The 24,037-nt window shown below is 32.2% G+C and overlaps 2 protein-coding genes and 1 long non-coding RNA gene across 4 annotated transcripts in view; 2 read left to right on the forward strand and 1 right to left on the reverse strand.

Annotated features, from left to right (window-relative positions):
• LOC126735969 (phosphatidylinositol-3-phosphatase SAC1) overlaps positions 1-9,460 on the reverse strand; it is a 35,608-nt gene extending 26,148 nt beyond the window's left edge. Inside the window, exons 1-2 of the mRNA XM_050440093.1 lie at positions 9,293-9,460; positions 8,719-9,177 (exon numbers count right to left, since the gene is read on the reverse strand). Coding sequence (XP_050296050.1) covers positions 8,719-9,177; positions 9,293-9,327 — 494 coding nt within the window. The 5' untranslated portion in view covers positions 9,328-9,460. The remainder of the gene's footprint in view (positions 1-8,718; positions 9,178-9,292) is intronic.
• An 893-nt stretch (positions 9,461-10,353) lies between these two features.
• Positions 10,354-23,957, forward strand: LOC126736492 (homeobox protein TGIF2LX-like). 2 transcript variants are annotated; one of them, XM_050440869.1, is made up of 5 exons: positions 10,354-10,599; positions 13,825-14,052; positions 14,690-14,835; positions 23,357-23,590; positions 23,675-23,957. In XM_050440869.1, exons 1-5 carry the CDS (start codon positions 10,447-10,449, stop codon positions 23,892-23,894), a joined length of 981 nt encoding a protein of 326 aa, XP_050296826.1. In that variant the 5' UTR covers positions 10,354-10,446; the 3' UTR covers positions 23,895-23,957. The 2 variants fall into 2 exon arrangements, with proteins under 2 accessions (XP_050296826.1, XP_050296827.1); XM_050440870.1 differs by having other exon boundaries at positions 10,354-10,587.
• Positions 14,060-14,611, forward strand: LOC126736493 (uncharacterized). The gene is made up of 2 exons (XR_007660678.1): positions 14,060-14,430; positions 14,495-14,611. It is a non-coding gene; the product is annotated as an uncharacterized LOC126736493 (long non-coding RNA).
• Positions 23,958-24,037: the final 80 nt, after the last annotated feature.

The following is a 24,037-nucleotide window of genomic DNA, read 5'->3' on the forward strand; positions in this document are numbered from 1 at the left end:
AGACAAATACGGATTTTAATAAATTCTAATAATTTTCAAAATTTTCTGAAAACTGACGGAGATTTATTCGTTAAATTTCCACCTTTTTAAAACAGTCAAAGACTTTCTTTAAAAAATTCAATATTTTCTTTCAAACTTTTTTCTGTGGATTTATTCGCTAAATTCACATGAAACCACTAAAATACAAATTTTAATAAATTCTAATATATTTTCAAAAATTTCTGAAAACTTACGGAAATTTATTCGTTAAATTTCCACCTTTTAAAACAGTCAAACATTTTCTTTGAAAAACTTTAATATTTTTCTCTCACAAGTTTGTGGATTTATTCGCTAAATTCACATGAGATCACTAAGGGGTTATAAGACAAATACGGATTTTAATAAATTCTAATAATTTTCAAAATTTGATGAAAACTTACGGAAATTTATTCGCTAAATTTCCACCTTTTAAAATAGTCAAACATTTCTACAAATTTCTTATAGAAAAACTTTAATAATTTTTACTCAATAGTTCTTTGTGAATTTATTCGCTAAATTCTCATGAAATCACTAAGGGGTAATAGGACAATTAAGGATTTTAATAAATTCTAAATTTTTTTCAAAATTTTCTCAAAACCTAAGGAAATTTATTCGTTAAATTTCCACCTTTTAAAACAGCGAAACATTTTCTTTAAAAAACTTTAATATTTTTCTCTCAAAAGTTTTTTTGTGAATTTATTCGTTAAATTCACATGAAATAACTAAGGAGTTATAAAATAAATGCAAATTTTTATAAAATCTAATAATCTTCAAAATTTGATGAAAATTTACGGAAATTTATTCGCTAAATTTCCACCTTTTAAAACAGTCAAACATTTTCTTTAAAAAACTTTTATATTTTTCTCTCACAAGTTTGTTTGTGGATTCATTCGCTAAATTCGCATGAAATCACTAAAGGGTTTAAGAAAAATACAAATTTTAATAAAATCAAATAATCTTCAAAATTTGATGAAAATTTACGGAAATTTATTCGCTAAATTTCCATCTTTTAAACCAGTAAAACACTTCCTTTAAAAAAAATTAATATTTTCTCTCAAAAGTTTTTCTGTGGATTTATTCGCTAAATTCACATAAACTCACTAAGGGGTTGTATGTTATATGGGACAATTATTGATTTTCATAAATTCTAACCCTTTTTCAAAATTTTTGGAAGTTAAATGTTTTTTAGGGAAATTTATTCGCTAAATTTCCACCTTCAAAAATAGTCAAACATTTCTACAAATTTCTAATAGAAAAACTTTAATAATTTTTACTCAATAGTTCTTTGTGGATTTATTCGCTAAATTCACATGAAATCACTCAAATACAAATTTTAATAAATTCTAATATATTTTCAAAATTTTCTGAAAACTTAAGGAAATTTATTCGTTAAATTTCCATTTTTTAAAACAGTCAAACATTTTCTTTAAAAAACTTTAATATTTGTCTCAAAAGTTTGTTTGTGGATTTATTCGCTAAATTCACATGAAATCACTCGAACACAAATTTTAATAAATCCTAATATATTTTCAAAATTTTCTAAACACTTACGGAAGTTTATTCGTTAAATTTCCTTCTTTTAAAACAGTCAAACACTTTCTTTAAAAAATTCAATATTTTCTTTCAAAAGTTTTTTTGTGAATTTATTCGCTAAATTCACATAAAATGACTAAGAGGTTTAAGACAAATACGGATTTTAATAAAATCTAATAATTTTCAAAATTTCCTGAAAACTTACGGAAATTTATTCGTTAAATTTCCACCTTTTTAAAACAGTCAAACATTTTCTTTAAAAAATTCAATATTTTCTTTCAAAAGTTTTTCTGTGGATTTATTCGCTAAATTCACATAAACTCACTGAGGGGTTGTATGTTATATGGGACAATTATTGATTTTCATAAATTCTAACCCTTTTTCAAAATTTTTGGAAGTTAAATGTTTTCTAGGGAAATTTATTCGCTAAATTTCCACCTTTTTAAAACAGTCAAACACTTTCTTTCAAAAATTCAATATTTTCTCTCAAAAGTTTTTCGGTGGATTTGTTCGCTAAATTCACATGAAATCACTAAGGGATACACACGACTATAAGACAAATATAAATTTTAATAAAATCCAATAATTTTCAAAATTTTCTGAAAACTTAAGGAAATTTATTCGCTAAATTTCCACCTTTTAAAACAGTTTTCTCTCAAAAGTTTCTGTGGATTTATTCGCTAAATTCACATGAAATCACTAAGGGGTTATAGGACAAATACAAATTTTAATACATTCTAACATTTTTATTCAAAATTTTCTGAACACCTACGGAAATTTATTCGCTAAATTTCCACCTTTTAAAACAGTTAAACATTTTCTTCGAAAAACTTTAATATTTTTCTCTCAAAAGTTCCTTGTGGATTTATTCGCTAAATTCACATGAAATCACTAAGAGGTTATAGAACAAATACAAATTTTAATAAATTCTAACATTTTTATTCAAAATTTTCTGAAAACTTAAGGAAATTTATTCGCTAAATTTCCACCTTTCAAAACAGTCAAACATTTTCTTCGAAAAACTTTAATATTTTTCTCTCAAAAGTTTCTGTGGATTTATTCGCTAAATTCACATGAAATCACTAAGGGGTTATAAGACAATAACGGATTTTAATAAATTCTAATGTATTTTCAAAATTTTCTGAACACCTACGGAAATTTATTCGCTAAATTTCCACCTTTTAAAACAGTTAAACATTTTCTTCGAAAAACTTTAATATTTTTCTCTTAAAAGTTCCTTCTGGATTTATTCGCTAAATTCACGTAAAATCATTAAGGGGTTATAAGACAAATATAAATTTTAATAAATTCTAATATATTTTCAAAATTTTCTGAAAACTTAAGGAAATTTATTCGCTAAATTTCCACCTTTTAAAACAGTTTTCTCTCAAAAGTTTCTGTGGATTTATTCGCTAAATTCACATGAAATCACTAAGGGGTTATAAGATAAATACAAATTTTAATACCTTCTAACATTTTTATTCAAATTTTTCTGAAAACTTAAGGAAATTTATTCGCTAAATTTCCACCTTTTAAAACAGTTAAACATTTTCTTCGAAAAACTCTAATATTTTTCTCTCAAAAGTTTACGTGGATTTATTCGCTAAATTCACATAAAATCACTAAGGGGTTATAAGATAAATACAAATTTTAATACCTTCTAACATTTTTATTCAAATTTTTCTGAAAACTTAAGGAAATTTATTCGCTAAATTTCCACCTTTTAAAATTATCAAACATTTTCTTCGGAAGACTAATATTTTTCTCTCAAAAGTTTTCTGTGGATTTATTCGCTAAATTCACATGAAATCAATAAGGGTTTATCAGACAAATATAATTTTTTTTCAAAAAACTTTAATATTTCTCTCAACAATGTCTTGTGAATTTATTCGCTAAATTCACATGAAATCACTAAGGGGTTTTATAAGATAAATACGAATTTTAATACGTTCTAACATTTTGATTCAAAATTTTCTGAAAACTGACGGAAATTTATTCGTTAAATTTCCACCTTTTAAACCAGCCAAACATGACAAACTTTAATATTTCTCTCAAAAGTGTCTTGTGACTTTATTCGCTAAATTCACAATTAAATAAAAAACAATTAGGGTATTAAAATATAAATAAAAACTCTCGTACTCTTCAAACATCTTTTCAAAGACTTTCTAGTGAATTTATTCGGCTAAATTCACACTTAAATAAAACAGAAGCGTAACCGTATACGTTCACCATGTCTGATGAATGCTCCGTTTGTATTTGGTAAATATCCACGGTACTCGTGGCAATTTTATTCAGATCCGGGGTGTACACCTTAGACTTGGTGTAACTGAAAAGACTTAAGGGTGGCGAGCCCTCGTTTACGTACTACGGTACGTTGTAATTGCTCTGTAACAAGGGGCTTGCTGCCAGACCCCTCGACCTGGTGCTTTCACCTTTTTGTTCTTTTATAGGGTTACGTTTCAATACTTTTTAAGGGAAATTTATTCGTTAAATTTCTCTCTTTGATTATAGCTAAATCCGTACTTGAAACAACAAGATCATGATAGTCGAACGTTATTATGGGAGGTTCTAATAAATAACGAACAAAATATTTATTGGCAGATTTATTCGTTAAATCTGCACTTTAAACTTATTTACTAAAAAAATTATTTTAGAATTTATTAAAATCTTGGGAGGGTTACTATAGGAAATTTATGCGTTAAATTTCCTCTTTATTGAAATTTATCTCTCTGTTTAGCTAGCAGATTTATTCGCTAAATATGCACTCCTAACTTATTCTATAAAAAAGTATTTATTAAAATCTTAGAGGGTTTTCTATAGGAAATTTATGCGTTAAATTTCCTTATTAAAGCTGTTGTGAAATTCTCTTCATATTAAATAAATTAATATCCAATCGTAGATAAGCAGCGATATTGTGACGTATAAATTTCGTTTGAAATGTTGATTTTCAGCATTTGTATGCGCTTTAATTTTGAAATTTTAAGAAATGTTTGAAAATATTGACAAAGCATGTAACCAGTGTGCTCATTCCTTGAAAAATTGACAAAGCATGTATCAGTGTGCAATTTTTTCCCTTGAAAAATTGACAAAGCATGTATCAGTGTGCAATTTTTTCCCTTGAAAAATTGACAAAGCATGTATCAGTGTGCAATTTTTTCCCTTGAAAAATTGACAAAGCATGTATCAGTGTGCAATTTTTTCCCTTGAAAAATTGACAAAGCATGTATCAGTGTGCAATTTTTTCCCTTGAAAAATTGACAAACCATGTATAAGTGTGCAAATTTTTCCCTTGAAAAATTGACAAAGCATGTATCAGTGTGCAATTTTTTCCCTTGAAAAATTGACAAAGCATGTATCAGTGTGCAATTTTTTCCCTTGAAAAATTGACAAACCATGTATCAATGTGCAATTTTTTCCCTTGAAAAATTGACAAAGCATGTATCAGTGTGCTTCCTTGAATAAAATTGACAAATCATGTATCAGTGTGCTATTTTTTCCCTTGAAAAATTGACAAAGCATGTATCAGTGTGCTTCCTTGAATAAAATTGACAAAGCATGTATCAGTGTGCAATTTTTTCCCTTGAAAAATTGACAAAGCATGTATCAGTGTGCAATTTTTTCCCTTGAAAAATTGACAAAGCATGTATCAGTGTGCTTCCTTGAATAAAATTGACAAATCATGTATCAGTGTGCTATTTTTTCCCTTGAAAAATTGACAAAGCATGTATCAGTGTGCTTCCTTGAATAAAATTGACAAATCATGTATCAGTGTGCAATTTTTTCCCTTGAAAAATTGACAAAGCATGTATCAGTGTGCAATTTTTTCCCTTGAAAAATTGACAAAGCATGTATCAGTGTGCTTCCTTGAATAAAATTGACAAATCATGTATCAGTGTGCTATTTTTTCCCTTGAAAAATTGACAAAGCATGTATCAGTGTGCTTCCTTGAATAAAATTGACAAATCATGTATCAGTGTGCTATTTTTTCCCTTGAAAAATTGACAAAGCATGTATCAGTGTGCTTCCTTGAATAAAATTGACAAAGCATGTATCAGTGTGCAATTTTTTCCCTTGAAAAATTGACAAAGCATGTATCAGTGTGCAATTTTTTCCCTTGAAAAATTGACAAAGCATGTATCAGTGTGCTTCCTTGAATAAAATTGACAAATCATGTATCAGTGTGCTATTTTTTCCCTTGAAAAATTGACAAAGCATGTATCAGTGTGCTTCCTTGAATAAAATTGACAAATCATGTATCAGTGTGCTATTTTTTCCCTTGAAAAATTGACAAAGCATGTATCAGTGTGCTTCCTTGAATAAAATTGACAAAGCATGTATCAGTGTGCAATTTTTTCCCTTGAAAAATTGACAAAGCATGTATCAGTGTGCTTCCTTGAATAAAATTGACAAATCATGTATCAGTGTGCTATTTTTTCCCTTGAAAAATTGACAAAGCATGTATCAGTGTGCAATTTTTTCCCTTGAAAAATTGACAAAGCATGTATCAGTGTGCAATTTTTTCCCTTGAAAAATTGACAAAGCATGTATCAGTGTGCAATTTTTTCCCTTGAAAAATTGACAAAGCATGTATCAGTGTGCTTCCTTGAATAAAATTGACAAAGCATGTATCAGTGTGCAATTTTTTCCCTTGAAAAATTGACAAAGCATGTATCAGTGTGCAATTTTTTCCCTTGAAAAATTGACAAAGCATGTATCAGTGTGCTTCCTTGAATAAAATTGACAAATCATGTATCAGTGTGCTATTTTTTCCCTTGAAAAATTGACAAAGCATGTATCAGTGTGCTTCCTTGAATAAAATTGACAAATCATGTATCAGTGTGCTATTTTTTCCCTTGAAAAATTGACAAAGCATGTATCAGTGTGCTTCCTTGAATAAAATTGACAAATCATGTATCAGTGTGCTATTTTTTCCCTTGAAAAATTGACAAAGCATGTATCAGTGTGCTTCCTTGAATAAAATTGACAAATCATGTATCAGTGTGCTATTTTTTCCCTTGAAAAATTGACAAAGCATGTATCAGTGTGCTTCCTTGAATAAAATTGACAAAGCATGTATCAGTGTGCAATTTTTTCCCTTGAAAAATTGACAAAGCATGTATCAGTGTGCTTCCTTGAATAAAATTGACAAATCATGTATCAGTGTGCAATTTTTTCCCTTGAAAAATTGACAAACCATGTATCAGTGTGCAATTTTTTCCCTTGAAAAATTGACAAACCATGTATAAGTGTGCAAATTTTTCCCTTGAAAAATTGACAAAGCATGTAACCAGTGTGCTTCCACCCTGAATTTTTGACTTAGAGGAATGGTTTTTAGTGGGTCGGGGCTGGACAAAGCCCCAACCCCACACTACCCCAGGCCGGCCTGGGGTGTCTGTCAGCAGATTTTTTTAACCTCTCTAAAAAATAAAAAAAAAAAAAAAACGATGGTAAGTATGTTTTTAGGCAATCCCAAAGCACGAACAAACGTTTGGCTCACCTTTGACAGCTGCAATAAACAAAAAAAGAAGAAGAAAAACAACAGAAACAATATAAGTGCGACAGGGACTAAAGGATTAAACCCATGTGCCAGACAAAGCTCATAAATCAAAGACCAGATTAGACAGATGTTTGAAAATTAATATAACAGATATAGACATTATCTGTATATTTGTATATATTATAGACAGATTTGTTTTTATGATTGATAATTTATTATTGTCATTAAGTAGATATTTATTCTACAGTTTTTTTAGTATATTTTTGGTATTGGAATATTGATGGTCAAGTTATTTTTATTCAGCTGTAGAATATAAAGTATCTCATATACTATTCTGTTTACAAAACGGAGAAAATTTCGGCATTTAGAAAAATTAACGCAGGTTTTAAACTCGATTATTCGTTTCATAACATTCCTCTAGCAATCCGGATCTTAATCCAATAGAGACACTTTGGTACAAAATGAAACAATAGCTAAGAAATAATCCTCCACATAAGTTGCCATAATTAGGTACTAAATTGTAAATTATTATAATTAATTATTATTATATTTATTTTAATTAATACAGTAGGGTGTTCCATAAGAAAAAACTGATCAGCTGTCAAAATTTGACGTTTCTAAACGAAAAAAAAAAATGTTGACATCAGATTCAAAAATTTAAAGTAAAACCCCAAAAGTATTAAAATTTTTTTTTAAACTTTTCGCATTACCCCTGTAGGGGCGGGGGTCAATATATAGGGAAAGACTCTGTACCATAGATTTTTTTTAACACTTCAGGCACTTTAATTAAAATTATACTTCAACTACTTCCACTAATCCAGGCAATTGTACTATAGATTTTAAAAAAATTTAAACATATTAATTCAAACTGTACTCCAACTTATGCACTCTTAAACATATATTCAATAATGAAGTTTAAATTAAATTATTTTATAATTCCAGGCAGTTGAGCCAAGGTTTTTTCAATATTTCAGGCATTTTAATTAAAATTCTACCATTACTGCCTAGACTAATTAATTAACCTATTTTTTTTTTTAATTTCAGACATTTTAATTAAAATTGCTTCTTCAACCGCCACGACTAAATAAATTATTCATTAATAAAATACAAGTTAAATCATTTTATAGTTCCAGGCAGTTGGGTCATAGATTTTTCAACATTTGAATAATTGAATTTATGTATAGTATACATATATGTAATAAATGGTCTGTATTATTAGTTATTACTTATGACTGTATATAATGTATATACAGTCTAGTATAGATTAATGTCTCCCTTTGTGCACTGTATTATTGGCGTTTGACAGTCTATACCTTTTGACGATGCTAAGCTGTTGGATGTATTTGAGCAAATAAAGAAGTATTATTATTATTATTATTATATTCTTACTGTATTTTTCTACTTATATTTTAAGTTTTGTATCGGCATTTGGCATAATGCTGAGGTAACAAATAAATAAATAACCTGTATTGAACTAACCTCAATTATAGGGCAACTTAATAATTAATAAAATTCAAATAAATATAGTTCTGGATGGAATAAATTTATAGATCTAAATGATTTTTTGACTTTGTTAGTTTTCCCTTATTGCACCTTAAGACCAATGATTTTTCTGGTGTGCCCTGGTATAATCAGGACAATGATTATATAAGTAAATATTTTTTTCTTACCTGTGGTCTCCCCTTTCCAAGAAAGACTGCTGCCAAAAATCAGGACTGATATCATGCAACCTCTGTATACTATGGGTAATATCGTAGCTATAGCTAAAGTAAAAACTGGGTGTAGCTAACACACTCTCGATCATACTGACGTAAACGTTATTATCAGCCTGCCTCTCGTTGCTCAGATGGTTTAAACTCCTCGAATAAGGAATCAGTTCGGTTTTGATCAATTTCCAGATTGCATGGCTTCCGATGTATCCGACCAAGTCCCTCTGGGTAGCAATAAGCAAATAGCGACCAGCGAGTAAGTTAATAGACCCCAGTAGACCGCAAAAGTCTTTTCTGCTGTTGATAGCGGGTATTTGGGCGGGATCTATTTGTAAGCTGACTACTTCGGAAGCACGGTCGATTATCAATAATTCATTGCCGGTTTTCGGTTCTAAATAAAACTTTTCCGGCGTTATGTACCTGGAAAATAGATTGATTGAAGGCCGGCTAATTGGTTTTATGGGTCAAAGGTTTCAGTTTTTAGGTAAAATATTAACCCAGATGTGCCTTATTGGACAGAAAACTGATTACTTACAGGGTAAGATCGTTATATACGTCGGAGGAGCCCATAGTTACGGAAATTTTATGCAAAATAACTAAATAAACTATAATTACACTAATTTTTGTTAAGACATTTTATTGAATAATATGTAAAATTTGTTATTATCTTATGATGACGTAAATAAGCCCTCTGACGTTACACCGATGGTGATATGTCAAAAAAAAAAAGGTACAATGTTGCCACATTCACAGCTTGTTTGAAACTTCCCGTGAAAATTGTGGTGACGAACATTGCCGAAGTTTTAAAATAGAAACGTTGATTGGAACTTTTTGAATAACCCAACTATTCATTCAATCAACGCTAGAAATAAAATGTGTGTGAGAAAAGCGTCCAATCGATATCCAGCGACTAAATCGAGAACGCAGCATATTTATAGTCCGCGCTTGCTGTTATTTAATCAATATAATGCCCAATTTTAGAATTTTAGAGCATTTTACGAGCATTATATTGATTGAATAACAGCGAGCGCGGAGTATAAATAGGTTGCTGGCAACCGCCATATGCTGCGTTCTCGTTAGTGTCTGAATATCTTCACACACACACAATCACATCAATGTTGCCACATTCACAACTTGTTTTAAATTTCCCGGGAATATTGTGGTGACGGACATTGCCGAAGTTTTAAACTAGAAATAAGCCGTTTCTCGCTCACGAAAGGTTTAACATTTTTTATTTACGCATTTTTTTTTATAAATTAAATCAAAATGAGCCGTCTAGATGTAATATAAGATGCCAAACGGTTGGTACCGGCTAATTTCTTTAAAATGATTTCAAATTTCCCGCGCTTATCCTATGGGCCGAACATTACCGATGTTTTAAATTACAACTAGGGCGGTTTTATTACCGATTCGTGTCGCGTTTTCGCATATTTACCGCTCGCGAACGTTTTTAAAGCGCGAATTTATTTATTTTAAGCGGGAAATTATGCATTTTTCTTATGAAATCTATCAAAACGAGTGGTGTAGCTAAATCAATCAATGCCAAAAAGTTGGCATTGGACAATTTCAACTTCATCTGTCTGTCGTCAGCGGTTCTTTTGTTTTTTAAAGTAAACAACCCGCCGTTTTAGGATTCGGGGGGGGTCGCGTCTTTTTTTCTGTTCATCGTTAATTCACCGGTCGGAAAAAATGAATTTTAGCCAAAATCTTAACGGAAACATCAACCAGAACTATAACAGTTTATTCACCACGTCCGGAGGGTACCCGGAGAACAGTAGCAGCGACGAGAACGACTCTGGATCCGAACACGACGAGGATAACCTGAGACAGGTCAGTTATGAAGTAAGTAATTTACGCATTTTTTAACATTTAATAAGTTTTATATGAGGCTTTGATTAAAGAAGCCTTAAAGGTGTAAACATTGATTAAGCATTACCTGCGTGGCTTCAATAATAGTTAGTAGCGAAGGGCTTGTCCGAGCCCGACCAGAATCTTTACTGGCAAATTATAATTTTTTTAAATTTAATTTTAATTAATTATTAGGTCATATAACCCGTTTATGGAGAAAATAAGAGTATTAAGACACGTTTTTCTGTTAAATTAAAAGTTTAAAATGTTGACACATGACAAATGTGATTACGTGATGTCCCGAGCGCCATATTGGAATTTTTTAGTTTCGTTTAACGGCGCTAGGGGCAGCAGTGATTAGATTGAATAAGTAGGCCTACGATGTAATACGCAAAGGCCAGAGACGGAAATAATTTATTTTTTTTAAATTAAATTTTCATGATTTTGTCCTTTTTTTATTTAAAAATCATAATAGATATTGATAAGAGTAAACTTAAATGCAAAATGTTTCTTTTGAATTAAGTTGAACACTGTTTGAGTGTTTTTAACAAAAGGATGTACTAAATTAAGTTAATTAATTAAACTGCAGAAATAACAACCTTTGCCATATAATCGACCCTGAAATAACTTTAAAACGGCTGTCCCTCTGTAAAAAAACCTTTTTTTTCTACGTAATTAGATCCAATATAAATAGGCCTACGATCGAATACGCGCAGGCCGGAAATACAACAAAAATTAAAATAAAAAAAAATTAAATTAAGCTTTTATTCAATTTTTTTTTCACTGTAACCTTTCACCTATACAGATTGATTTTTCACATATTCGCCAAAAAAAAACGAAAAATTTAGATTTTTCCAAGCTATTTTAAAATGGCGAAGGAGCCAGGCAAAAGTGGCTTCCAGGCAGTTAAGATGATAAAAAATTATGTTTTTCTAGGCAGTATTTGAAAGAGTGAACGAGCAGCAACAGTATATGCAACTGCCTGGAAGAAATTTAAAATTTACTTTATTCCAAGTAGTTATTTCAATACCCAGATAGCACAGATTTTCTAGTGACCAGTTTTCTAATAACCAGTAGATATACCAATTTCGACATCACTAAAAATATCCATAAATAGATCTTGTATATTAACTGGGGGATCTCCGTATATGGATACGTCATTTTAAAATTTAATTTATTAGTAAATAATTTATTATGAATATATTAATGATCAGACCTAAAAACAAAAAGAAAATCACGTCAACAAGTTCTTTAAAGTATAATTGTGGAATTATCTGACGTCACGGATGTGTGTGATGAAGGTTTACTTACAGTTTGTAGTACAAAAGTAGGCCGCCCTTAAGGAAAAATTAATTCGGTAGTGGTCGATAGACGGTGTCCTCCGTTAGGTGTCCATGTGGTATCCAATAGGATTTACAGGATTATCGCTTGATATTCAGAGAATACGTCTGCTCTAGACATTCAATATAAAATATGAAATCTATGTACCATTTATTAGTACCGAGCAAAAACCATAAATCACTAAATCTCCAGGATTGGAGTACAAACATGGTGTTCAAAAGATATTCAATACTGGATAGATTTGTGCTATCTGGGTAAGGAATGAGTCAGCCAAAAGTGGATTCAACTGCCTGGAATAAATGAAAAGTTTACTTTCTTCCAGGCATTCTATAAAATGGCGAAGACGACAGGCATAAGTGGCGGCATAGTCTTGACATCGTCTTGACCATTCCATTCTTACGTCAAATGTTTCTGACCTATTTGGGTTTTCATCTCGGTTAACTAATAACTGTCTTAAGCCTCTCTTCTGCCTCGCTTTTCTAAATAAGACTTGACAATGGTTTTTAAGTCCTCACATGTCACCGGAAACCCAAAATTTGATAAAGCAATTAGGTGTCCAGAAAATGACTCTTCTTCCTGGTCTGTAAAAACCCTTGGTTTGCCAGGCATTCGCGAATGTTTTCCGTGAAGCTTATTCCATAACGTATTTTTGGAAATTTGATATTTTTTTGCTGCATTTCGAAGAGAAATTGACTTATTTTTAATCTCTTCAAGAGCTTGCTGAAGTTTCTCTTGGCTATAATTTTTATAATTGCGTGCACCGAGGATACGCTGCTGCTGTCGAGGCATGACTTATCTGAAAAAAGAAATAAAAAACATAGAAACATACATTGCATCAACGGTGTAACTTTGGTACACTATATTTTTTAAATTTGTCCCCTACTTTGACATCTGCCGTCTAACTTTGGGACATGTACCAAAGTAACCTCCATATATTATGATTTTTAGAACAAATTCAAATATTTCTTTTTTAATAAAAATTACAATTTTATATATGTTGTTAAAACTATCCTAGAATATGACTAGCTAACATGTACTTACCAGAAATTAAGTAGTTATGCTAGATTTGGATACACAATAGTAAGTTTACAGAAGTTTTAAAAACACCTGTTGACACCTGTCTACACTAACGATAAACTGCTCCAAACTTTTCAGTTTTGCAGAATATTACCTTATTTTAGACTTTAAGCACTAAAACTTAACGTATTTAAAGAAAAAAGTAAAAAGTCTTTTTGAAGAAAATAATTTAAAAAAACAGCTGTTGTCCCAAAGTTACAAGCCAAGTCACAAAGTAACCCCGGTTTACGGTATATATTTTATATCTTCTGACGAATATTTGTCTGTGCCCGCCCTGTCAGAAATGTGTATGTAGTACTTAAGTTTTGCTGTAAGAGATTTTCTTTTTTGAGCATTATTTTAGGTGCTATTTTATACTTACGTATGATTTTTGTATTGTATATGTGTTTTTTTTTGTTTGTACCTATGTATGGTAATGGCATTCTTCCCATACAGCTTTGTCGACAAGATTATCCCTTATGACGAAAAAGCATATTTTGATTTGATTTGATATCTTGCAACTTCTAAATTTACACACTCTTCGGCTGTCACAAGCTCACAGTCTTCAAACTATTCACTTTGCAATACCTAGAACCAACATTACAAAATTTTCGCCTATGCATAGAACTTGAAATTCATACAACTCTATACAGGATCAATGCGATCTATTTAGATCATCTCGTGTTCTTTCTTTTTTTTAAGTGTCTATTAATAATTTGTTATATCTATAACATTAATTTTAATGTAATAAGATGATAAATACTGACTGTCTTTATTAAATTATTTATTAAAAAGAAAATCCCTTTTTTCCTTTTCCCAAAGGTCCCGATGCATCAGAACATGATGAGCCACCAGAACCCCAACATGTCGGGAATGGGCATGGGTAACATGGGAATGGGTTTGACCCCAGTACGTAAACGTAGGGGGAATTTACCGAAACACGCGGTAAAAATCTTAAAGAGGTGGCTATACGAGCACCGTTACAACGCTTATCCCAGCGACGCCGAAAAGTTGACGTTGTCCCAAGAAGCCGGTTTAACCGTGTTACAGGTTAGAGCTGCCTTTTTTTTTTTTTTTTTTTTTAAGTAAATATTATGACTAAGCATCCAAAAATGTCCAATTTATCATCGTTTTTATTACTGATAACACACCTTAATGCGTATCAGTTAATCTCCGCGATACGAGATATAAGTCAAGTGCAATAATTCATTTTAAACGCGCGTTGTCAAAAAATCGATTTCCTAGTATCATCGCTTATCGGAAGCGATAAATAGTGCGCGAAAGTTTGAGTTGGCATATTGTTAAAAATGCCGCCACCGCCTCCGCATCATCCGCCCCACGGTCCGCCCCATCATTTGGGAGGGCCGCCGCCACCCGGACCGCATGGAGGACCACCACCCCCGGGACCTCACGGACCACCCCACCACGGTAAGTCGTATATTAATATTTAATTTTTAACGTTTGTTCTGATGTGGTTTTTTTTTATATTTAGGTCCGGGGCCGCATCACGGACCACCCCACCATCCTCCACCACCATAAGACGCTCATATAGACATAATTGTTAATTTTAATTAATTGTATGATTAAACTGGATGTTTTCATAAAAAAAGAGAGTGTTTTTTTTTCTAACATGTGTTCCAGCCTCTTTTGATATATCCCGATATTCTCTCCTTATCTTCCTGTTTAGGTGTGCAATTGGTTTATCAATGCCAGAAGGAGGATTTTGCCGGAAATGATTAGGAGAGAAGGCCACGACCCGTTGAACTACACGATCTCCAGAAGGGGAAAGAAATTGAACGTGGCCAGTATGGCGGCCGACCAGGGACGTGTCGGGTAAGTCTTTTACTAAATTTATATTTTTTTAAAGTCATTTACGCTCGTTTTTATAATGTATCTCACTTTTGAATTCGAAATTTGAGGTTTAAATTTTGAGAAATTACTTGTTACACTAGAAAACAACTAAGTTATTTTTTTGTGGACTTTTATGGTTTAACATTTTCTAATAAAATGCTATCCTTTATTTAATTAGTAAGTTTCATTTAGAATCGCTTTCAAGCCGACCTTATTCCCTTTATCACTTCTTAAAAACGTTGGTCCTTGCACAACGGGGCTTAATGGTCTAATATGAGAATTCGTTGATTTTCAAATCTGCTACAAAAACATCCCCACAACAAAGATAAAGAAAGAAAGAAAGAAAGAAAATGTGCTATATTACGTAAGAATAATCTTGTGTGTACAAGCATCCTACAAGCTAAAAAAACAAAACACAAATACAATTTCAAAAATTGACAAAACAATGAACAAAATTAAACACAAGAAGACAAAACTTTTTGAACATACTTGAATTAAAGATAACTAAATAAAACAATCAATTACTAAATAAAGGTAAACTTGTTGACAAAACTAGAGAAGAAAAAAGGAAAAAAAAGAAAATTTTCCAACATGTCCAAGGTTAAAACCTATCATTAAAAAAGTCATCCAGGTTATAATATGCCTTAGCCAATAAAAGCGACTTTAATTCTCTTTTAAATTTCTTAACATCCGATATATGTCTAACACACAGAGGAACATGATTGTAAATTTTTTTACTTATGTAAATTAATGAGTTTTTGGTAAGGGAAGACGTAGGATTAGGTAGGGGAACATCATTTACACGACGAGTCAAATGGCCAGTGTCAGAGGGTAGTTTGGGAATTTTGTGAATAAGAGCAGCTGTTTCTAAGATAAAGAGTGAAAAAAGAGTTAGGATTTTTTCAGAAATGAAGAGGGGTTTGCAAGAATCTCTTAACTTAGCAGAACACAGGTATCTAACTGCTTTTTTTTTGAATAACAAAGATAATGTTAAGTAGCCCCTTATTGGTTAAACCCCAAAAAGGCAAGCCATACCGAATATGAGATTCAATAAGTGAAAAGTACACTGAACGTGCAACCACCCCTCCCAGCTCTTGTTTTGCCATTCTTACTGCGAAACATCCAGAAGATAATTTCCCAGCTAAATGTAAAATATGATCTTCAAACCGAAGGCGACCATCAATGGTAATTCCTAGGAACTTGCAGCACTCTTTATTCTGCAAGAGGGAATTTTCGTCAAACATAATAGACGTCTTTCTTACATTAAACACGAGCCTGTTGGAAGCACACCACCCTGATGAAATCTGAAGATCTTCAAGGATACAAGTCTTAATATAATCAGAATTTTTATGGCTCCATAGTATGGTGGTATCATCAGCAAACTGAACCACCTTGCCCTGCAGTTTCAATGAACTCAAGTCATCCACATACAGTAAAAATAACAGTGGTCCCAACACTGAACCCTGGGGAACGCCGCATTTTAGGAATCTAGAAGCAGACAAACGCCCAGACACTGTAACCTTCTGAGTACGATTTGATAGATAGGACTCAAGCCATCGCAACGCTACGCCTCTAAAACCATATTTATCGAGCTTAGATAACAGTATTCCATGATCCACACAGTCAAATGCCTTGGATAGATCACAAAACACTGCCGCCGATGACTCTCCAGAATTCAAGGACACATAGACGCTCTGCAAAAAGCTAAAAACAGCATCATGAGTCCCTTTACCGGCCTGAAATCCAAACTGATTTGCAGACAAAATGCCATTATGATGTAAAAAGGACAAAATTCTGCTGTTTGCAAGTTTTTCAACTATCTTAGAGAGGGTAGACAAAATAGAAATGGGACGGAAATTACAAGGCTGATCCAAATCTCCACCCTTATGAAGAGGGATAACCACTGCCTCTTTTAAACATGAAGGAAAAATGCCATTATGTAAAGAATTGTTTATGGCAGAAACTAAAGCATTTAAGGCTGAATCAGGCAAAAAGAGTAACAACCTCGAAGATATCCCATCAGCTCCAGATGATTTATGGTTTTTTAGGCGTTTGATTTCATTTTTTACTTCGGTAAGATCGACAGGATGAAAGAAAAATGAATGCTCAACCGACACTTGTTGAAGATAGTGTAAGGGATCAATGTTACTACGAATGCCCTTGAGCAAGATATTAGGTACATCACAATAATAGTCGTTTAAAATGTCAGGTCTTAACTCCGGTTCCGATACTTTTCTATGGCAATGTCTAAAATCATTAATAATGGACCAACACTCTCTTTGCCTATTTGATGACATATTTAAGCGATCCCTATAATAATTTTTTTTTTGCTGCTTTAATTGTCTTTCTGTACAGACTACGGTATTTTTTATGATATACAAGGATATTTTCATTCGTGGTATATTTGCACAATTTAGTCAAAAAACGGAGGTTTTTAGCAGAAATTCCAAGGCCTCTTGTAACCCATGGTTTTCGTTTCTTAGTTTTAAGCCTCATTTTAGGAAAGCACTGATTGATCTTATCACACAGAACTTGAAAAAATAAAGTAAGTGGGTCAGAAGCCGTTTCAAGTGCATTCCAATTTACCGAAGCTGTAGCAGCAGAAAAAGCATTGAAATTTCTCCTGCTGAAAATTCTTCCCATATAATGAGATGAAGATAATACAGTATTATATGGCATTTTAGCAAGAATAGCTTCATGGTCGGAAATACCAGATGGGAGTACTGTGCATAAAACGTCATCAAAATTTGTACAGAAATAGTCAATTGTAGTTGCAGATGAAGAAGTTATTCGTGTGGGAGAAAGAACGTGCATTTTCAAGTCGTAAGAATTTAAAATACTTAAAAGAGAATTACGTGGCAAGGTTTCATCAGTGTAGTTGATATTAAAGTCACCAGCCAATATAACCTTAGAGTGTAGGGACAACTGGGATAAAAGAGAATCAAGTTTGTCCAGAAACATAGCAATATCTCCTGTAGGTGGCCTATAAACACAAAGAATATATAAATTAAAACGCTTACAAAAAGAAAGAGAGAATTCAAAAACATTCTCTAACAGAAGATTATCATACTTATCAATATTACAAAAAATCGTTTCAATTGTTTGCCTAGCCAAGATCATGGTTCCTCCATGTATAGATTGTTAACGACAAAAATTTGATATAGGAAGATAATCAGATATTAAAAAACATTCACTAGGCCTCAACCAGTGCTCAGTCAGAAGTACAATATCAGGAAAATTACATGTGTCCAGCAAAAGATGAAGCTCATCCATCTTGTTTCTTAGGGATTGTATATTAAGAATAAAGATACTTAAGGTTTTCGAAGAGGTAATTTCAATCTTACTAGTAGAATATGAACATGAATGAGATTCAACTTTCGTGGACATGTCTATAAAAAAGAAGAATCCAATTCACGATCAGTAACTAGTTCAGACTCATTAATTTGATGATTCAAAGACAATTTATTCCATGAACTATTAATTTTAAAATATTTGAAAATATGTGCATGTAATAATGATGCCAAGTCTGAACCAAAGTTACTGGCGTGATTAGACTCCAAAATCCCATACAGATTAATATTATTCTCATGAAAAGTACGATAAAGGGCCTTATTACTATTATAGATAATTGTACATTGAAAAAAAATACATATTTTTTTTCAATGTACTAAAAAGAGACGAAAGTAATAGCAAGACCATACAACCTCTTTCTATACTTCTATCACAGCATAAGGAAGATTATTTAAGCTGTGCTTCTATTTCGAAGGCCGACGGCAACCCGAACTCTACCCGATCGAAGCCAGTTGAGATTGAGAGTAGACTTCAGACTTTTTTTCTATAATAGAAAGAAATGTTCTTTCTATCGAGTTAGAGAGTTTGCTCGACGGTAAATATTTTAAAATGGTGAAGGTGCCAGGCAATATAATGCCTAAGGCCCAATCACCTTGATACTTCAGCTGTCTGTAAGAAATAAAAAATGTAGTCCGTTCCGTATAGTATCTGAAAAAAAGAAAGCACAATTACTAAAATTTTGCATTATACAGGGTGCATCAACAAGGCGTACGGCTAAAATAGCGCCTAAACTATACCGAGTAGCAAAAAACTCATGTGACATGGTTTAAAGGTTGACAAAAAAGCTACAAAATAAAAATAGTTTTTTCAAATTGAACACCCTGTATTTAGTGGCGTTATGATTTTGGGGACAACAAGAGCTGTACACTGATACCCCATTTTTTAAATTTCATTGCCACGTAATTCGTATTTTAAGTGTTTTAAGGGCTTTATTAAAATTCTTATAGCAACCGCTGTGTTCAATTTAGATAAATGAAATTTTTAATGTATCAGCTTTATCTTTCAGTAAAAGTCTGATGTTTTTTCCATACGGAGCGTTTAATATAAATTTACCAATTTACTTAAATAAAATATGCAATAACTCGATTTTTTTGTTAATGGAACACCCTGTATTTTTCTCTTTCATGAAATTTGTTTATTTAATGTCTACATTCCTAGGAGAGATATATATAGATATATATAAAACGAAAAAAAAAAAAAATTTCTTGTATTCGGCTGTACGTCAGATTTGACAAAGCCTTATAACAAATTGTTTGCTGGTGGCTGGTGTCTGGTTTCACCTGAACCGAAAATTTGCTAATTTTGCAATTACATTTAATTGAATAATTGAAGATTCGCTAATTAAAATTTTTTGACACTTTGCACGAGGGTTTGCCAGATTGGTCTCTTCAAAAAGTTATCTTAAATATTTTCTGTAAAATGTACAGGGAAGCCAATAATTGACCTCCTTAAAATTTACATGGGATGTTCCGCTCGGCGACGCACCACCACCCGGTATAAGTTCATATAATAAACTTCGATGCACGCCATGAAGCGAAACGATACAACGTTGCCGCATCTTACACTCTTTTAATATAAAATTATTGAAAACACACTGGTAATACCGTGAAAAATAGTCGGATTACTGATGAATGCGGTTCTATTGGCAACGTTGCCGAGAGATTCAGGTTTTAGAGTAAAATAAGTCTCGGCGATTCCTTAAACAGGGGTCCGAGCCAATTTGAAATATTTGAAATATCTGAAATATGACCGGCGCTTTCGCCAATTATTAAGAATTATTTTAAATCGCACCGAGGTGCGGATTTGTTGTGTTGAAATATGCGCCTTCACCAATATATTAGTATTATTATTTCAAATTGTCCCAGACATAGGTTTAAGGTTTCTTAGATTCACTCGCCTGGAATGTATATTATGCGATGTGATTTTATTTAATTTTGGTAGATAGGAACTTTGTGTTATTTTAGTGTCGAATGCGTATTTGGAAAGCGGTTTTGTTTGGTTTTATTTGGGTGGCATTTAGTGTTGTAATAAGATGAATACAATGTGGATATTTTTGTGCCTTTTATGTATTGCTGTAAGTAAATTATATTTAATTGCAGTTTGTATTTTAGTCTAGGGGCTACACCGAGTGGTATAACGTAGCCGAACGGAACATAGGGTCAATTATCGGCTTCCCTGTACATTTTACAGAAAAAATGTAAGATAACTTTTTGAAGAGACCAATCTGGCTTCAAAAAGTTTGTGTGCTTCAGAAACTTGCACGAGAGTTTGCCAGATTGGTCTCTTCAAAAAGTCTGAGTGCAAAATTATTTAATATAAAATATGTCAATGATTTGTCTTATTTTATTTCTGGTAGTGGTGCTACTTTCACTTAATTTGATGATTTACCTTAAGGAAAAATTGAAAGAACTCGTCCATTATCTCAAAGAGATCTACGTAACTAGAGAAAAAATAAAAAACTCCAAGTCTCAGTCTCAAAACATATTTTTATGTGTCACGAAGGTTACATGTTTCGCTAATAAAGTAAATTGGTCAGTACCTAGCAGGTCATCTAGCTAAAAGGTCTGATGATGCTTTATTAGCGAAACATGTAACCTTCTGACACATAAAAATATGTTTTGAGACTGAAAGTTGGAGTTTTTTGTATTTTTTCTTAAGAAACAAGATCTGTCTGTCAAATTCCTTCTTGGTAGATAAGAACATGAATATAATTGCGCATAGTGAGCATCGAAGCCACCATCGACTATTAATAGAATTTTTTAATTCCAAAAAAGCGTTTTACGTACACTAGCAAAAGCATAATATCTAGAACGTTGTGCACCAGATTTTGTGAAATTATAAATTGACAGTTTTTTTTTCTATACATATTTAAGATACTATTATGAAAATGTAAATACGTTAATTATTTTCCTAGTTTTTGTACTATTTTTATTAGTATTCTGTTCTGTTCAAGTTGATTCGTAGGGTTTATTTAGGGTTCTACTTACGTTTGATTTATTATTTTTATCTATAGTGTTTAGATTTGAAGTAATTCATCTTGTTCGAGAGCCCCATTTTGGCCCCTATTTAGGTTATATTATTGTAAATCCCTGTAGTTCTAATTTTCTAGAATTTGTATACTTGCTTGCTTTGACTATCAGTATTCTCCTAAAATTATTGGTCTCTTTCGGCAAAAAACAATGAAGATAATTTCAAATATTTCGAATCTGTTCCATTCAGGGTTTTAAAAAGGACGCGCTTCGTGACAATTCATTCAGTTTTAATTGTTTAGTCAGTTTTTATCTTGGAAACAATTAAACGACAGTCAAGGCGAGTTAGGTTAGTGTTTTTGACGTTGACAATAAAAGTGTGTTCCCGAATTTCGTTACAATACTTATATTTGTCAAAGATAATATAACACCATACAATACAAATGTCAGTAAAGTCTGGGCCTATTAACACAAGAAATGAACATCATAATTCTTTATGAAAAAGGTCTACATTTCATGGGTATTAAAATTTATAAAGCACTTCCACAGTGCGACAAAGGAGCGCTACAAGCACCCTTTCTACTGTTTAAAAAGAGTTAGTCCGAGCATAAGACTGAAAAATGTTGGAACTGCAATATTTAAAATCGTATTAGCTTAAGTTTATGTATGATTTTGTCAGGAATTGTTTTAGATAGATGCTTATTGTATCTTTAGTTTTATATCTGTATTTTCTTAAAAAAATTAACTTGCTATTTTTTTAATGTTACTCTCAGGCATTTTTACTTATTTTAATTTGACGAACCAATATTGCTATTTTGTAGTCAAATGATTCAACTGCCTGGAAGAAATGGAAAAATTTACATTATTCCAGGCATTTTTCAAAATGGCGAAGGGACCCGACAATACTGTCTATTGATCCTGGGTACAGGACCTAATGGTATTTCTTTAATTTTTTTGACAATCTTTTTTGTCCTAGTCTTTAGAGCCAATGCATATTTTATTCGATCAATGTATATTAAAAGGGACATTGTATCTATAATTGTACCTATTTAGACCAATTTCCTTATCAAGTCACTTTGGAAAGCTCTTTGAAGTCAATCAAAATTAACTTTTTCCAGGGAAGATCAGCTTTTACTTATTTGATACCATTCGTTCACAACATAAATGAAAACATGGAACAAGGTCTCGAAACAGGTACTGCGCAATGTACATTGATTTCTCTACAGCATTTGATAAGGTTCATCATCCAATGCTTTTTGTGAAGCTTGAAAATGTAGGTGTGCCTGGCCCATTGCTTAGCTTCATAAAGAGCTATTCAACTAATTATTAGCTGTGAAAAAAGTTATAAGGAAATAATGAAAACACAGTTTATCTCGAGATATATGTAAGTCCCGATCTAGAAAGTTTCATATTGAATGAAGGTAACATTATTATTATGCCATTTATGTTCTGTATAATATTTAAGAGAAATTTCAATACTTATACTTTCAATAGCAACAACTACAATCGAGGTTGGAGCAGACGATTCCAATAAACTCAATAAGTAATTATGTTTCTTTGTGTGCAAACTCGTTTGACGATTTAAAAATTGATATTTAAGTTACCGGAGTAAGATATTTTTGTATAACTATGTTAAGGATTGTGAATTTTGGCCTGTAAATATTTTTAATGTGTATCGGAAAGATCAAAAATATAGAAGCACTGATAAAAGTAGAGGAGGCGGTATTTTAATAGAGGCCAAATCCCATTTTAATATGTCTAATGTGAAAATCGCATTTAGTAATAATGATATTGGCCGTATATGCTGCATCTTTTTCAGACTTTGCTTAGATAAATTAAGATATAAATTTGGATTTCATGAAAATTGTTGTTTTTAGGTAACTATAGCAATATTGTAAATTCGTATTACTTTTTACTTCAATTTTATTAAATTTTCTAGCTAAATTGATTGTTATTTAAGGATTTTAAATATTATTAATTCCTGTTTACCGGTTAATTGGTTTCTATTGATCTGTCCTTCTCGGTTTCCGGATAGTTTACTCTATCTGTTCTAAACATTTTGTAATAAATAAATAACCTACGTGGAAGAAATCTAAAATTTACTTTCTTCCAGGCAGTAGGGCAACATTATGTTTAAAACCCAGCAAAGGAAAATGGTCAAATTGTTGTGCAATTTTTTATAGTTGGGCCGACGAATACGAATATCCGGGCGCGAAAAGGATGCGCATGAACCAAGAGTACGACGACAGCATGACCCTGTTTTATCGTTCCGAAGCGGAAGAGGAGTACGAGGAGTCGAGCCACGACGAAGAGGAAAAATTTAATGCGACTTGGGCTCCCGGTAGCGCCCCCGTTCAGTACGCCGACGGTCCATTGACCTCCGAACACATTTACGTTAATAATAAGGCCTATGATGAGTAAGATTTTCTTATCAGTATTAGAGCAGCATATTACGCTCTTCGTAATTTCTATAAACCCTGTATTACTGATGTTTTGTTTAGTGGTACTTATGGGCAACAGCAACAATTGGTGCAGCCGTCACCGGTACCGAAAGTGCAAGTGGTGCCGGCCAATCAGATCGAACCCGATCCCCTAATGAGCGAGACGGACGGCGAAGAAAAGGACGGAAAGTTTAAGTGCCTGTATTTGCTAGTGGAGACCGCCGTCGCCGTCAGACAGAGAGAGAAGGAACAAGATATCGCTCCCGTATTTTTAAATTGAACGTTTTACTACTTTTGAATTGTTTATTATTTCTCTAAGAAATAAAGTGTTGTCGTTAATAAAGGGTTGTTTTTTTTTCCTTTTTAGTGCGGTAAGTGCTTACTTTACGCACGCTTCAATTTACTGTTTTGCAGTGGGTAAAT

Source organism: Anthonomus grandis, chromosome 5, assembly GCF_022605725.1.
Source record: "Anthonomus grandis grandis chromosome 5, icAntGran1.3, whole genome shotgun sequence".
NCBI lineage: Eukaryota > Metazoa > Arthropoda > Insecta > Coleoptera > Curculionidae > Anthonomus > Anthonomus grandis.

Coding starts and splice junctions, on each gene's coding strand:
- LOC126736492 (XM_050440869.1), top strand. CDS start 10,447: ATGAATTTTAGCCAAAATCTTAACGGAAACATCAACCAGAACTATAAC. Junction 14,836..23,356: donor GCCGACCAGGGACGTGTCGG/GTAAGTCTTTTA, acceptor AATTTTTTATAG/TTGGGCCGACGAATACGAAT. Junction 23,591..23,674: donor AATAATAAGGCCTATGATGA/GTAAGATTTTCT, acceptor TGTTTTGTTTAG/TGGTACTTATGGGCAACAGC.